The sequence below is a fragment of the Onychostruthus taczanowskii genome, unplaced genomic scaffold, assembly GCF_017590055.1.
Source record: "Onychostruthus taczanowskii isolate IOZ18803 unplaced genomic scaffold, ASM1759005v1 scaffold118, whole genome shotgun sequence".
NCBI lineage: Eukaryota > Metazoa > Chordata > Aves > Passeriformes > Passeridae > Onychostruthus > Onychostruthus taczanowskii.
The window spans coordinates 51946-67403 of NW_024498329.1; the positions used below are offsets into that span (position 1 = coordinate 51946).

At 59.6% G+C, this 15458-nt stretch overlaps 2 protein-coding genes across 4 annotated transcripts in view; both read right to left on the reverse strand.

Annotated features, from left to right (window-relative positions):
- SIN3A (SIN3 transcription regulator family member A) overlaps positions 1-151 on the reverse strand; it is a 30327-nt gene extending 30176 nt beyond the window's left edge. Inside the window, exon 1 of the mRNA XM_041427654.1 lies at positions 35-151. The gene's annotated coding sequence lies outside the window, so the exon portion shown is untranslated. The remainder of the gene's footprint in view (positions 1-34) is intronic.
- A 3838-nt stretch (positions 152-3989) lies between these two features.
- PTPN9 (protein tyrosine phosphatase non-receptor type 9) lies at positions 3990-15293 on the reverse strand. Of its 3 annotated transcripts, none has more exons than XM_041427673.1 (13): positions 14240-15293; positions 10463-10606; positions 9964-10053; positions 9740-9864; positions 9040-9145; positions 8321-8431; positions 7781-8109; positions 7292-7385; positions 7121-7190; positions 6524-6602; positions 6115-6265; positions 5816-6023; positions 3990-5542 (listed from the first exon to the last, which is right to left on the reverse strand). In XM_041427673.1, the coding sequence occupies exons 1-13, from the start codon at positions 14270-14272 to the stop codon at positions 5316-5318; spliced, it is 1767 nt and encodes a 588-aa protein (XP_041283607.1). In that variant the 5' UTR covers positions 14273-15293; the 3' UTR covers positions 3990-5315. The 3 variants fall into 3 exon arrangements, with proteins under 3 accessions (XP_041283607.1, XP_041283610.1, XP_041283609.1); XM_041427676.1 differs by lacking the exon at positions 14240-15293 and adding an exon at positions 13514-13734; XM_041427675.1 differs by lacking the exon at positions 14240-15293 and adding an exon at positions 13220-13409.
- Positions 15294-15458: the final 165 nt, after the last annotated feature.

Genomic DNA, 15458 nt, shown 5'->3' on the forward strand with positions numbered 1-15458 from the left:
GGCCTCCCGTCCCCGTCGCCCCGCTCTTCCTTACCTCGAAGCGGCTCCTGGCAGCGGCCGGGTCTCCCTCAGGGTCCGGGGGTGGCGGGCACCTCCCGGGCGGGCGGCGGGGGCGGGCTGTCCCCGGCGCAGTGAGAACGGGGGGTCCCCGTCGGCGGGGGGGGGAAGATGGAGTAACCGTCTGTCGGCCGCCGCGGCGGAGCGCTGCCCGCTTCTCTGTTCCCCGGGAAATCCCGCCCCTCCTCGCGCAGGGGGGGAGCCCCGAGCGCCCGTTGGCTGAGACGCGCGCCCGTCACTCTCTCGACCAATAGGAGCGCTAGCCCCGCCCATCAGGCCCTCCCCTATTGGCCGCGGCCCCCAGGAAGGGGATGTGGAGAGGAAGGGAGGGAGGAGAAGAGGGGGGGAGCGACCGCCGAAGAAAAATGTCCGTATAAGCAGCGCGCCCCGCCCCCGTCCCGCCTTTCCCGCCGCCCTATTGGCTGCGACACCAAAGCGCCGACCAATTGGCGAGCGGGGCCGCGCCGCCGTCACGACGAGAAGCCCACCCACGCGGCGAATTAGCCCCGCCCGCCACCGGCGAGGCCACGCCCCCCTCTCTGGGGAGCCCTTTTGTGGAATGTTTACATCGCGGCCGCGGCCCGCGCCAGCGGCTCCCCCCGCCGTCCTCCCCCCGGCCCCGGGCCCCGGTGCCAACCGGGTAGGCGGCGGGAAGTGGAGGGGGGGACTTGGCGGCGGGGCCCGGGCCCGGGGGCGGCGCGGCGCTGCCTTTTGTCCCCGACCCCTTCACTTCCGGGATGGCGGCGCCCCACGTGGGGCGGGTCGGTTACACGTGCGGGCGGGGGGCACACGGCGCACACACGCACTCGCTCCCGCACACTCGCACACGCTCACACTCACGCACGCACGCACCGAGGAGGAGGGGGGCAGTGGGCGGCGCGCGCCGCGGGGGGCGGCACCCTCAGCTGCTGCGGCCAATGGCGTGCCAGGAAGGGGGCGTGGCCTCCGCGGCAATGGCCCCCTCCCTCCCCCCCGCACACACACTCAGCCGCGCTTTTCCCTCAGGTTCCCGCCCGCCCGCCCGGCCCTTGGGAAGCGATTCCCGTGAAGGGGGGCGAAACTAGGAAAGTGCGTGTGGGGGAAGCAGCTGTTACATACCCTCAACGCGCAGGCGAGCAGCCCTGAATGGAGGGGGAACTCCCCCCGGGGCGGATTGGCCCCGCGGTGCCGATCGTCACGGCCGCACCGCCCACGGCGGGAGGGGGGGCGTGAGGGAAAGGCCTCCCGGCGGAGGGAGCCCGGCGAGCCGGTGCCCCCGCGGCGGCGGCCGGCGTTCCCTCCGCTAGAACGCGAGATGGAGGTGGGGGTTGATGCCTTCGATCACCGTGTTTGTCTCCCTTTGGAAAGTTGTGGAGTGGGTTGCTGGGCTCCCCAGACGGAGGTGCGGGAGCCAGGCCTGGCCGCCCCTTAGTGCTCGTCTGGGTATCTAGAGCGTGCTCGGAAAAGGGTGGAACACAAACACACATGCTCCACACTTCTAGTTAAATGTGTATTTCAAGCACCTTCACTCAAAGAAGGTCCAAATCTCCCAGTTGTATTTTTTTTTTTTCTTTCCAGCTGTTCTTCCCTTCCTCAGACCGGCAGAGCGCGGCAGGAGCAGGCGCGGGGTGGTGCCGGGACAAGCAGAGGAGGCTCTGGGAGCTGCAGCTCGCTTTAACCCCTGGCAGGGCTCTCGACACGGGGGTTTGAGCCCGCGGTGCCACTGGAGATCGAGCCTGAGCCTTGGAAACCGGAGGCAAGGAAGCAGAAGGGCTGGGAAATGAAGCGCTCTGGAGCTAGGCTCTTTCCAAACTGCCAGGGCGCAAAATTACAACACTAAAGTAATCGTCATTAGCGAGGCGGCGTGCACGCTGCCAAGAAAACCAAATGAGACAGGTGGGCACAGCGCCGCTTTAGGATTGCCCTGCAATGCCTTTAAATCACCGTTTCCAAACTCCAGCGGAACTTTGGATTTTGTTCTTGGAATTGCCTGTGCTGTTATTTTCTGTGGTGGCTGATCCCCATCTCTGGGCCGCTCCAGGGAAGGGGAGTTCCTCCAGGCATCAGGCTGCTTGTACTGAACAGCCCATTTTTCCCACCACTCTCCAAACAATACAAAGTTTTTCTTTCCTGTAACTTTTGGCTGTCTGCGTGAAGTGACCATTTCCAGAGAAATCCTTGTTTCTGCTGCTGAGCAGGACCTGCTGGCACAGAAGGAATGGAAGGAACAAACCATCATGTTGTGCAAGAGGACTGAAAATGCTGGCTTTGAGAAGAAACACAGCCCTGGAAATAGTAAGGGAGGGTGAGTGTTTGGGTTGTTTTCCCATGGAAAAGGTTTACAACCTTTTCCTCCGCCTCCAGCACAGATGGGCTCTTCATCTCTCCTCGAAGGGAGCAGCATATCTGAGCTGTTCCCATTCAGAGCCAGAGTTGGTTATCTCCCTCCCTCTCCTCTGGATATTCCTATCAGATACCCAGCACATGAGTCTTGGAAACGTTTTGGTTCTCTGTGCCCACATCCTGTGGGATTGAGCTAGAAGGCACAACCACCTTTACCGTGTGCACAGAGCGGGCTCGGTTGGGATTTCACAGCCAGTGGGAGAGAGACATGGGCTGGGCAACGTGGGACACTTGGCATCACCTGCAGCTTTCGGATCTGGACCCAACACTTTGCCAAAAGCCCCGCTGAGCCACAGAGAGCTGCTGCTGACAGCACAGGATTAACAATAAACTGCAAACACTCCCCTCCTGCACGTGTGCCGAGAAGAAAGCCCAGCTGGGTGAAAAAGTTTGGCAGTGAGGAGGTAGGGCTCCAGGAGCCTTCCTGCAGAGGATGAGAGCTCTCTCGGAGGATCCACCCTGCAGTGGGTGCCTGGAGGGAAACTCTGGGGCAGCCTGAGCCAGAGGAGCAGATCACACTGCCTGGGCTGATGCTGCTCCAGGAGACAGCTGGGTGGAAAATGGTACCTGGAAGGATGGGACACTGCAGCTGAACCAGATCCACTCAGAGGCAGGATGTGCACAGCTCCAGGGGTGCTCCCCACACCCACCTCTCGTGGACTGGGACATGCAGCCCTTCCAGATGGATTCCCTGCTGCCTCTGGTTCTTTTCCAGCCTTCCAGTGCCTGACCTCAGTTTGGCACAGCCACGCCAGTCCGCCCCCAGAGCACAGGGGAAAGCTTCTCCCTGTGCTAGTCCTAGAAAGACACTGGCATTCCTAATTTTTTTAGGCTCCAGCTGAACAAACACAGGTGCTGCTCTTCACACCCACCAGCTGCCCTGCTCTGGGGCACGAGCTTTCTCACTGGCTCTAGGGCTTCATTTGCACAAGCTGCCTTTTTTACTGCCTTGTCCCTGAGCCTCAGGCTGCAGCTGCTGCTCTGGGACTGGCATCACTTGCACCTGAAGGCACTGGGGCTGCCTGACAGCCCAGGAGTTCCCCCTAATTTTTGTGCCCTACTTGCCTGCTCAGAGGGCATCCAGAAGCACAAAGGCGATGCCTGCACCCCCAAATCCTGCAGCAAAAGGCAGCAGCAGGCAGATACCATGGCCAGACAGGACACTGATGTCCTGAGGCTTGTCAAGGCCCTGGGAAAAGAGGCAGGAGCTTGGAGCAGGGTGGCTTGTGTTCCCCCTGGCTACACCAGCTCATTGTGCTGTCTTCCCTCCTGACGCTATCCTGCCTGCCCAGGAAAGCTTCCTGCAGCCTGGTTATCTCTGTCTCAGCCTCACCCAGGCCAGAAGCAGCCCTAAACACAGCCCTGTGCTCCTCAAAGTCCACGTGTAGCCAGGGATGAGGCCAGCTGGTTTTAAACACAGCCCCATGCTCCTCAACGTCCATGCGTAGCCAGGGATGGGGCCAGCTGGTTTTTAGAGATCACAGCCATGCAAAGCCCTGAATTCCCTCCTGTCCTGCCCAATGTCCCCACGACAGCAAAGAGGACTGGTCACTGGTGGTATATTTATATATCAATACAAATAAAAACAAAACAACTCCCAAAAAAGTAACAACAAAAAGGTTTCTCTGAGAGCAAAATAGGAACATTTACAAATACTTCTGGCTCTGGCTTGGATCAAGTTAATGTTAAATACAAAAAAAAAAAAAAAAACCAAACCAAAACCAAACACAAAAAAAAAACCAACAGAAAAAAAATCCAAAAGAAAAGAAAACTAAACCTCCCAAACCCTGTGCCCCCCTCCCCCAAGATTATAAAAAAATAAGAATATACACATTCAAAGAGCTTATTACAGTATAAAGTTGGGGAGGCCCAGGCAGGGGCTGGGGCTGGGGCAGAGGCTCGTTGCCTCTCCAGGGTTTGGGGTTTACTCTTGCTCAGCGCTTTCCCAGCCCATGACTCAACGCAGGGCTGGGCCTGCGGGTTCCCAGTGGCAGCTTGGGAAAGCCGGGCAACCTGGAGAGCCGGTCGGTCCCCATGGCCCCGTCACCTCGTACCTAGTGACTCCCTCAGCGGCACCCAGGGCCAGGGGATGCTGGTGAGCTCAGCACCCCTGCGCAACCCAGTCCTCCAGATCCTCCCAGGAGCACAGCTGCTGTCTCTCTCCATGGGGAGGATGAGACAAAGAAACAGGGGGGGACACCATCAAGTATCCTTGTGCCTCCAGTGGGATGGGCACAGGAGTGGGTACTGGGTCCCAACGCTGCCCGTGAGGGGAAATAAGGGGAAGGGGGAAGACAAGACAGAGCCAGGACCGAACTCACTGCTCCAGAGATCACAGCAGTGAGGGGGCAGGACAGCGGGGACCCTGGGGAGCTGCTAAAGGGGCGGTTGTACATATGTATCTATATAATAGCCAGGGGTCACAGCGGGGGTATATTATATACACACATACATACAGACACACAGATGGAGCGGCAGGTGAGACCGAAGCACGTGCCTCTTCCTCAGCCCCAGGACTGGGAATACATTTCCTAGGACTTTGCAAAGCCCCTCTCTAGGTACATCTTAGGTGGTCCCGACAACAACAAAAAAACCCGAAAATTAAAAAACCCAACAACTCAAAGAGAAGACAAACCACCTCCCCAACCGTCCAAACCTCAACCGAAACACCACAGGGAGGAGTGAGAGCCCCTTCCCGTGCCGGCAAAGTGGCAGCCACCGTTTGGGTTGAATAAGGCACAGTTCCATAGCAGTGCTGACAGCTGAGGTGCTCCAGCACCGCTGCCCCCACGGCCCTGCTGAGTCCCGGCGTGCGCCGAGGCGGCGCGGGCAGCCCCCGAGGACGGGCAGCGGCGTCTGCAGGGAGGCGGAGGGTCTCAGTGCCCCGGCGAGCTCTTCTCCTGGGCGGCCCGGCTGTGGTTGGCGAGCAGCAGGCCCTCGCGCTGGGCGTGCTCGAGGATGGCGGTGTAGCAGAAGTAATACTGCTCGGGGGTCTGGATGCTGAAGGCGCGCTGGGTCCGCATGCGCAGCACCGTCTGGTAGATGTTCAGGGTGCCCACGTCCTGCAGCTGTGACAGGCAGATGTCCAGCGCGCAGAAGGTACCTAGGGACAGTGATGGGCATGGCCATGGCGTCAGACACCAAATGGCACCATCAGTGCCCCTTGTGAGAACTGGAGCGCTGGTGCTCAGCCCCCCACTGATCTCCTAAGGGCATCTGGGGACTTCTCCCAGGTCTGATGGTTGTGGGAAATCTTCTGAGGACGTGTCTCAGGTCAACCAGCTTGCAAACACACTGTGGGTCCCCAGTATGGAAATGCCCCAGGGAAGTTGGACTTGTCACCCCACCATCTCCAAACCTCCCCCACAGCCATTACCTGTCCTGCCAATGCCAGCGCTGCAGTGCACCACGACCGGGGGTCCCCCGGGGTGACCCTTGAAGCGAGGTCCCAGGGCGCTGACAGCCACTCTCTGCTGCTGCTTCACAGCCCCCAAAAAGTCAATGAGAGTGGCAGCGGAAGAGGGGACGCCATAATCTGGCCAGCTCAGGTACTGGAAGTGGGACACCAGCCGCCGCTCCCTGGTCTGGGGAAAGCAGGGGGTTTAGACCCTCTTTCCTCCTCTGAGCCCTGGTGCCCCCATACCATTCCCTCAACAGGCAGTTGTGCCCACGCACCTCTGAGCTGTGGATCTCCAGGATGGTTTTCTTGTAATGGTTGAGGTTCTCTATGCCCAGGTTGGTGATGGTCAGGGCCCCAAAGCACACCTGGAAGTCCTTTTCCAGGGGCCAGTACTGGCCGCACTTCCTCCTGCCTCCCTCCTCCAGCCTGGGAGCATGACAATGACAAGCTGGTAATGTCCTCCTTGCCCTGTCTGAGACATTTCCCATGCCACCCAGCCTTGGTCCTTTGGGGACCCCGCGGGGACCGAACAGTCTGTCCTTGACCCAATGTCCCACCTCCGTGGAGCTCTGGCTGGCACCACTGCTGCAGGATCACTGCACCGAGCCCAGTGCTGCTTATCCCACACCAAAACTGCTCATTTTGCACAGAAAAAGAGGGCTGTGTGCCTCCATGAGCGCTCACCGGGTTGTCATCACGATCACCAGGACGTTCTGCTCCCACACCATGCGCCAGAAGTCACCGTAGGTGTTTTCCAGAGGCCCTGCAGGGACAACCCACACATCAGCCCAAAATCTTATGGATCTGGGCAACCCCTTGCCCAGCTGCATCCAGCAGCTCCCCATGACCCCCACAGGGAACCACAATCCCTTCCTGTTGGGGCTGATCCAGGTGTGGATCCACAAACACAGCCTGGAGCTGTCACTGACTGCCACCCCCAGCACCGTGTCCCTATGGCTCAGCACTGATCTCGCCTCTCTGCTCAGCCTCGGGCAGATGAAGCAAATCCAGAGCTGGGATAGGGGAAGGGAGAGGGCTGCCACCATGGATGAAGATGGATCCCCTTGCTTTCTTCCAGGAAAAAACTTCAGTCCACTAGGTGGAAACTGAGAGGGGAATAAATACACCCAGGGAGGAGTAAATACACCCTGGGAGAACGGGGACCTGCTGGGCAGTGCCCAGCTCCTGGGATGTCCCCCATGGCCAGGGGCTGACACTGGGCAGAGGTGGAACCCATGGGTGCATCAGGAGCAGAACAACCCCTTGTTGGCTCAGCCATACCCTGAGTGCCAATGTAAGCATTCCTCTGCTTGTAGCCATCCATGAAGCTCGCGTTGATGTAGTCAGTCAGCTGCAGGGAGAAAAGCATGGGTGAGATAAGGCCTCCAGAACCCTGGGACAGCTGTGCCAGCTTCCCACAGGACTGTGGGCTTCCCTCCTGGGCTGGCTCACCTCTGGGCGGCTGTACGGCTTCGCCAGCTTGACACGGGTTTGGTCCAGGCAGGGCACGTCCCCGTACCGGTTCTTGTCCTGGTTGTAGGGTGCCCTGGGAGGCGGGGGAGAGGGAGGCAGGGATGTATTCCTGGTGTATTCCAGGGAATGTATTCCAGGCAAGGCAAAGGCAGCATCCCTCTCTCTGTGCAAGCCTCTGGGGCCCGTTGCCTGGGCTCTGCTGCCATCACCTGGCCAAAGCCTCGGGAAGCAGAGTCCTGGCCAGGTCCTGGTCCCTGCTGTCCTCTGTAGCTCCCCCTTATTCCCAGAGGCTGCAGGACCCACAAAGGGGGCTCACACCATCCCTAGGCCACGGTTCTGAGTTGCTAACCCAAAGCACCACACCACGAAGAGGCCAATGGACCCCCATCCAGCAGCAGAGCATGGGGTGAGGGGGCACAGAGCTTTTTGGGGTGAGGGGCACCTGGCTGGTTCCTCCCACCAACTCACAAAGAGCAGACGAAAGTGCCGGCCGGGCTCCTGCGCCGAATGTCTTCGTACTCCTCGTAGATGCCACGTTTCTGCTTGTGGCTGACATGATCCATCAGTTCCTGGAGGGTGACAGACTTGGGCCCAGGGACGTGGACGGAGCCGTTATCTTTGGGGGCCGCCAGCGGCACCAGGATGAGCTCGTCCAGGGGGTCGGGGTGCCCGTTCTGCTGGGGCAGGAACCGGCAATTCCAGCTCAGAGGGTCCAGTTTGAGAGACCCTCCGAGGTACTCAGGGAGGCATTCCCGGGGCAGGTGATCCTTCAGCTCCGACATCTTCACCATCTGCACCTGTGAGAGGAAGGGGAAAGGCAGGGGTGACTCCAAGAAGGTTGGAGAGGATTCGCCGGGGATGGCGACAGGGATGCCAAAGATCTGGTGCTTGGCAGCTTCCAGCAGATGGGGCTGAATGGCACAAGCTGCTTCCACCACCCTGTCACGATGGGAAAGCAGCCTCAGCCCTGCCTGCTGCGTGTCCTGTGCCAGGAGGGTCCCCACTCACCCGCTCCCGCAGCTTCTCCTTCAGCAGCAGGCTGATGATGGAGTAGGGCACGCGGAACCACATGGGTGCTCCCACGATGAAAACCTTCTTGAGCCGAGCTGGGAAGGCACCCTGTGGGCGTGAGGAGGAGGTCAGATCCAGTCTGCTGTGGCAGGGGACATATCCCAGCAGAGGTGACAACCAGCAAAGGGACCCCACGATGGCAATGCCACATCTGAAGCGTGCTTGTTCTTTGGTTCCTTGTCAACTCTTATCCGTGTTGATAAGGAACCAAATTGCTTCCTTGGAATTAGGTAAGCAGAGGGTTTGGCTCCGCAGGGAGAGGTGAAGACTGGGAACCGGGATTATGCAAAGAACACACCCCGGCCAGTATTTACTCTTATTGCTTTTTTTTCCGGAGAAGGGAGGAGGCACCAAATGCCAGCAAGATTAAAAAATAATTTGCATCTGTTTTCCCAAAAGTGCTGCCAGCAGCTGTGAGAGGAATCCAGCCCAGGGACAGCTGATCCCTCCCGCCCGCGCCACACCGCAGCCACCGCCGGGTCCAGCCTGGCAAGCTCCCAGTGCCTTCCCGAGGTCCTGCGGGGCTGCAGCTGGTGCTCCTCGGCCGAGATGTGGTCAGCGTGGTCTGGGGTGCAAATTGATGCCAAAACCACAGGACTTTGGGTTCTTGGTGAGCGAGTGGCCCACACAGACATCAGTACATCCCCAGGCACCACCTTGAGCAGGTTGAGGATCTTCTTGCTGAGGTCCAGCTCGAAGTTGGTGTACTGTGACCCTGCCATGTCATAGATGAATACCAGCCCGTTCCTTTGCGTCTCAAAGCTGAGAGGAGGAAAAGAACAACGTCAACCCCACAACATGCAACCACCTGGCTCCTTCATCAGCAGTTCTCCCCACACTGACCCCCAAAAATCCTTTCCCACACTTCCAGAAGGACTCACAGACCCAAACCTTGCTTCTGCACTTCCCAGCTGCTTCACCATCTCTTCCTACAACCCTCATTTAAGCCTGACTCGTGCCTTAATCCTGCCCCAGCATCATCACCCTTGATGGGTAAGGTCAAAAACAGAAAGAGCCCAGCAGGATAAATGGCAGGGGAATGTCCTGGGTTTATATTTTTGGCAGGGCTCACATTACATCTGGCTGATGGTGGGGCTGCCTCCTCCCCAGCCAGGGCCTGCAGGAATCCGGGACTTTACTAAACTGAACCCAGGGTGTGGACAGGGCAAGGCTGCAGAGTCTGGTTCAGGGCTTGTGGGATTTTGCTCCCCTGCTGAACAACTCCATACGGAGGACTGGCTGCAGTTCAAACCAGGGAATTTCAAGCCATGGGGAGCAGTGATCTCCCTGGGAGGGAACATGCTCCCCAGGGACCCTCCAGTGTGAGACAGAGGACCCCTGCAGAGGCAGGCTCACCTCTCCACAGCTCGGTCCAGCAGGTAGAAGAGTGCCTGGAGCACCACGTGCTGCACGCTCTTGCTGGGGTGGTGCAGCTTGGCTGTGAACAGGGCGATGGAGGCTCCCGAGGGGTCCCGCACGCTCTGCCGAGGAAACGGGGTCAGGCTCCCGAGCACCCCCGCGGAGCAGAGCTGGGATAAGCCACTCAAGCTGGGGTAACTCCCTGGGGGACCCCCACCTACCAGAATGGTGAACTTCCCGCTGAGCAGCTCTGAGCGCAGCGGCTCCTCGTGCGGCTTCAGCTTCACAATCCCCTCCTTCAGCCGCGTCTCCTGCGGGCACAGAGGGCGGTGACGGGGGGCACAGGCACGGCCCACCTCTGCCCCACGGGGCACCCAGCTGTCCCAGGAACCTCTGCTCCATGGGATCATCTTCCAGCAAACCCCCAGTAACAGAAGGAGCAGCTTTGCAAAGACATGCATGGATCTATATCCTTAATATATAGAGAAATGCTCTGTGGGCAGCACACACCAGCCAGGAGGGCACCCCATGAGCTGCTCCCAGAGGAGGGGAAGGGATTGGGATCTCCATGGCAACCTGCCTTGGCTGAAAAAGGATTTTCCAGCTGGATAAAAACTTGTGAGAGAGAAAAAGGAGCAGGGGGAGGGTGGTCCTAGGGAGCAGGGATCTCCTGCAGAGCAGGAAGCTCTCAGATGGGGGGTTCTGGCCCCTCTCGCTTACCCTGTAGGAGTGGAAGAGCTCAATGGCCCGCAGGACATCAAACTTGCGGGCCATGAGGAACTTGACAGCCACATTCCAGGAGAGCGGGGACACATTGTACTGGCCTGTCCACTTGTTGATCTCCTCCAGGAACTGCTTGGTTGCCTGTGGGAGAGATCAGGGGCATGCGATGAGACAAGGTGAGAGGAGGAGGATGAGGAGGAGCAGGAGGAGGAGGAGGAGAAGGAGGAGGAGGAGTGCCCCAGGAGCATCCCTGGTCATTGTTGGAGCTACAATCCTCATCAGACCCAGCAGCTTCTCGGGATGGAGCAGAGAGCTCCAGGACAAAAGGGGGTAAGGGCAGTGGCAATGGAGATGGCACAAATGCCACATGGGAAAGGGAGCAAGGGGTGGGAAAAATGGCCTGGAGGCTGGGGGACACTTGTGGAAAGGAGAGGGGGAGCAAAAGGAGGATTTTACAGGTAACAAACTCCCACTCAGACGCAGCATCCCCAGCACAGCCCCATCAGCTGGCAGTGGCCTCCTGGGGCTGCAGCTCCACCACGGGGCAGTGAGCTCAGCTGTGGGAACACAGGCAGAGAACACGGAGGGCACTTCGACCTGCTACAGAACATGGACCAGCTCGCCCAGTAACACCAGTTTGACACACATATGCAACACCAGGAGGGTCCCAGGATGCAGCTTTGCCTTCTGCCGTGGATTGATCCCCTGTCCCACACAGGAACCCCAAGGGAGATGGGGCAGTACAGCACAGTCTTCCACCACATCCTGCTCAAAGGATGCAGGCAGCATGGAGAGAGGCACCAAAATGCCTTGCTCCCACCCAGGCATACACCAAATAAAACAGCTTCCAAGCTCCCCAGAGCAGAGGATGATGAGCAAGGAGGTGGAGGAGGGAGGGGAGTGCTGAAGGCTGGCTCCAGGAGGGAGGCAGGGGCGGTGTAGGATGTCAGGCACGGAGTTACTGGGAACTATTCAGAGTTACTGGGAGCTATTGAGCCAGAAAAGCTTGTCGGTGTTAATGACTTCCGACAGGAGGAAGTGAAGGGCCGGGGTTTATCGGCGGCGCGAGGCTCGGCAGGGACAGCGCGCCCCTCTCACGGGATGGGCCAAAGGAGCCCGGCTCATCCCAGGGGTCTGTCTCCCAGCACTGTGCAGCCAGGAGCTCCCTTGGTCCCAGAGTCGCACAAAGCAGCCAGGCAAGAACCACAGGAAAATAAATGGGGCAATACAGGAACCATCTTCAGCCTCAACACAGAACACATCCACGTACACAGCAATATATTCTGTCTGTAAACATATCCTATCCCATATATCCTGGGCACGCCTCCACTTTGCCAGGGCACTCCCCGAGGCACCCAGTTGCTCAAAATCCAGGGCTGCAGATGCAAACCCAAAATAACAGTGAAGATGATCCTCCCCCAGCACATGCAGGATGGTCAAGGTATGGGAGTGAGCGCCAGGTACAACTAGCACTTCCCCCAAAGATTGGAGCCACCAGCGCAGCCTGAGCTGGCAATGATACCCCAAGGTGATGGGAAGGGAGTCCTCAGATGATGGGAAGAGGGGCCCAAAGGGCATGATGGCAATGAGGAGAGGATGCAACCTGCAGATCAGGTCTGCCTCCTCAACATCTAACCCACCACGCTTCACACAATCCCATTTCCAGCAGCTGTCATGAGGGATGATGGGCTTTTTGCAAAGGGAAGATGCACAAGAGCAAGCACTATCTTTGCAGGGCAGCTCAGCCATGAACTCCAGCTTTCCCTGGGAACAAAACCAAATTCCAAACTTACCAGTGCTGCCATTCAACAGCAGGGAGCCAGGCGTTACAGAGCTGAGCATCAATGCCAGAAACAGCTCTGCCCCCTTCGTGCGCTCCACTGGGTCTCATCATCATTCCTAGCCCCAACCCCAAAAGGATTTATACACACGTCAATCCCAGCGGAGCAGGGATCGCTCCACGTGCCAAAAACAAAGCCTGTGACCCAGAGCTGCGGCAAGAAGTCCTGTTTCTACAGCGCTGGGAGTGAAATTGTCCGTGGCTGGGTGTTTGGAACAATGCTGGTCTTTGGAGTGCTGGCGTCATCCACGGCCCCGCTGCGCTGGAGCAGGGTGGTGACAAAGCCACTGCTGCTGGAATCCAGGGGTTCTTCCAGCCCTCTTCCCCCAGGCAGCAAACCTACCCTCCTTCTTCAGTGTGGGGAAGTGGGGTATAAATCTGTGAAAATTGCAGCTGGGCTGAAAACCTTCAAGGAAAATTGGTTTGGCTCCTTGGGGATAGGCTAAGGAGGGAACTGCAGAGGGCCAGCAGAAGAGATGTCCCAAGGCTGGCCTAAGAGGAGAAGGGTGAATTTCCCCCTGGCTTGCTGTCGGTAACAAGGGAGAGTGGAGGAAATCTTGATGGTCGCAAGAAGGATGAAGGGATGGCAGGAAGGGCATGTTCCAGCCCAAACCACCACTTACCCACAAAAACAAGGAAAATTCCATTATTTTGGCTTCCAAGCCACCGAGGGCAGCACGAAAGGCAGCCTTCCTCACACCAACCTGATGACCCAAACCTGGAGCCATTATTGCAAATGTCTCTTCACCCTCTCCATCCAATATTCCCAAACAAACCAAACATCTCAGATCCCTCTCCTGGGATGCTGCTCCCTCTGCAAACCAGCCTTCCCTGCTGGTGCAGGATCTCCAAAACCCCTATTTCTGGAAGCTTTGCCCCCTCCATGACACAGGAGAAACGCAAATCTCAGGCACCTGTGGGGACAGAGGACACTCCCTCCTTGGACACTCCAAGAACACTCCCCATTCCTTGGGATTTTATGACCCTGAAGAGAGCAGTGCTGCTTCCAGGAGGAAAAAGCCTGGTAGCTCTGCATATGCTGAGCACCAGCGCAGGCTGCAGGAGGGGCTCTTCCATGGAGGTTTTGAGAACTCGACATCTCCATCCCAGCCCTCCTAAACCTCCCTGTAGAAACGAAGGATTTTTAAAGAAGAAAACCAACCAGCCAACCAATTGGAAAACCGACCATTTTGGAAGGAAAACAGGACCTTTTCGCCTTAGCTCTGCAGTCCCCAGAGCCACCAACGTGGCCAATGTGACAGCCCGAGGGGGCAGAGGGATCCCGGCTCCACATCCCCATCCACAGGGAAGCCCAGCGGCCGCGGGTGGGCAGGCGTGGGGACGAGGACAAAGGAGGGGACGGGCAGGGATTGCTCCGGCCAGCCGAGGCTCCCCGGCCGGCTCCAGGGCCCCGTTCCCCGAGCCCAGCAACATCCTCCCGCGGTGACGCAAGGCCGGCGGAGGAAGCCGGGACGTCACGGGAGGCCTGGGGCGTGGGAAGCGCGTGCACACGCATCCATCCCCACGCATCCATCCCCACGCATCATCCCCCCGCACCATCCCCACGGCAGGGAGGCCTGCCAGCGGGGCCACGCTGCTCTGGGGGTGTGGGACCCACGCCCCAGCACCCACGGCAGGGGCCTTGCGAGAGCTTTTGGGGAACGGGAAGGTTGGGGGGTTGCGTGGATGGGGGTTGTAGGGTGGGTGCTGCGTGGGTTGGGAGGCTGCGGGTTTGGCGGTTGCATGGATGGGGGGCTGCGTAGGGGGGGGGGGGGGGGGGGGGGGCTTCCCGTCGGGAGAATCGGCTGGCTGGGGAAAAACCAGCCTGGCAACCCGGGCTAGCCAAATAACGATGGGAAAGGAGCGGTGTGAGGAAGGAACCCCCGGGGTCCTGCCCAGCCCGACCCGGGGAAGAGGAGCCCGGCGGGACCTACCTGCTCCTCCTCGGCGCTGAGCTCCGCGGCCATGCTGCGCGCCGGGCCGGGCCGAGCCGAGCCGAGCCGGGTTGGTCTAGGCGGAGGACGCCCCGGCGGAGCCCATCCCCGGCGCTGCGGGCACCGGCCCCTCCCGGCGGCGAGGGCGGCTCCGCCCCGGGGGCCCCGCCGAAAGTGCCGAGAAAATGAAAATAAAACGGAAACAAAAAAAATAAAAAAAAAAGAAATTAAATATCTATGTATGCGTGTGCGTGTGTTGGTGTGAGCCCCCCGGGAAGTTTGGCTCGGCCCGGGAGCGCCGCTCGGCTGGGCCGGGCCGAGCCGAGCCCCCGCCCCGCTCCGCTCTGCCCCGGCGGGGGCGGCGGCAGGAAGCGCCCGCAGCCCCCGGTCCCTCCTCCCCGTCCCCTCCCCGCGGCTCGGCCGACCCCGCAGGGCGGGCGGGGGACAGGAAGCCCTCCCCGGCAGGGGGGCGAGTGGGGGACAGCAGCCGGGATGGGGCCGGAGGGGCCCGGTGTCCCCCGGCTCCGCGGCGTCTTCCCTAGCCCCGGTTCCGGCCGCGGCAGGCGGGAGCGCCGCCGCTAAAATGGTGGCAGCATCCTCCTCCCTTCGCTGATGCTGGATAAAATTCCCGGCAGCCGCATCCTCCCTTGCTGTTACTGGATAACATTCCCGGCACAGCTTTCTCCCTTGCCGGGATTCCAGCCGCGCAGCCTTCCCCCTACGAGCAGGAGTCCGGGGTTTCCAGGCGTCTCTTTCCACTCCCTCCTCTACGGTCCCTAAATTGCATTTCCCAGCCGAGCGCAGGTGTCAGCGCCTGGATGGAGAGTCCCGAAGCTCCTCCGGGAAAGAGCGGGGATCCCGGGAAGCACAGCAGCGCTCGCTCCAAAAAGCCAGGCCCTGGGACAAGGGGACATTTTGTTCAGCCGAGGAGCACTGTGCTGGCAGCGTGCCTACAGCCGGAGCCTGTGCACCTAACTGGGAGAAAATGGAAGTAGGGCAGAGGGAAGGGGCTGAGATCCCCGGCTGGATGAGTGCTCCAGGCCACGTCTCCTCGTCGAGCTGCCCGCTCAGCTCTCCTGCCCCAGGCCAAATTTCAGCCCCCGGTGGGGTGACCCCTCCAGCAGAGCTGCTGCCTGTTCCAGCTGGGAGTGGGATCGCACCCAGCAAACAGAATAGTCACAGCACCAAACTGTGCTGGCCCCTGCGACTTCCGTTTGAC

Bases quoted from the DNA above. Each gene is read 5' to 3' on its own strand.
- PTPN9 (XM_041427673.1), bottom strand. From the start codon at position 14,272: ATGGCCGCGGAGCTCAGCGCCGAGGAGGAGCAG. The intron at 7,386-7,780 runs GTGAGTTGGTGG...CCCGCCTCCCAG, and splicing joins GGCACTTTCGTCTGCTCTTT to GGCACCCTACAACCAGGACA. The intron at 6,024-6,114 runs GTGCGTGGGCAC...TGCTTTCCCCAG, and splicing joins TGGAGATCCACAGCTCAGAG to ACCAGGGAGCGGCGGCTGGT.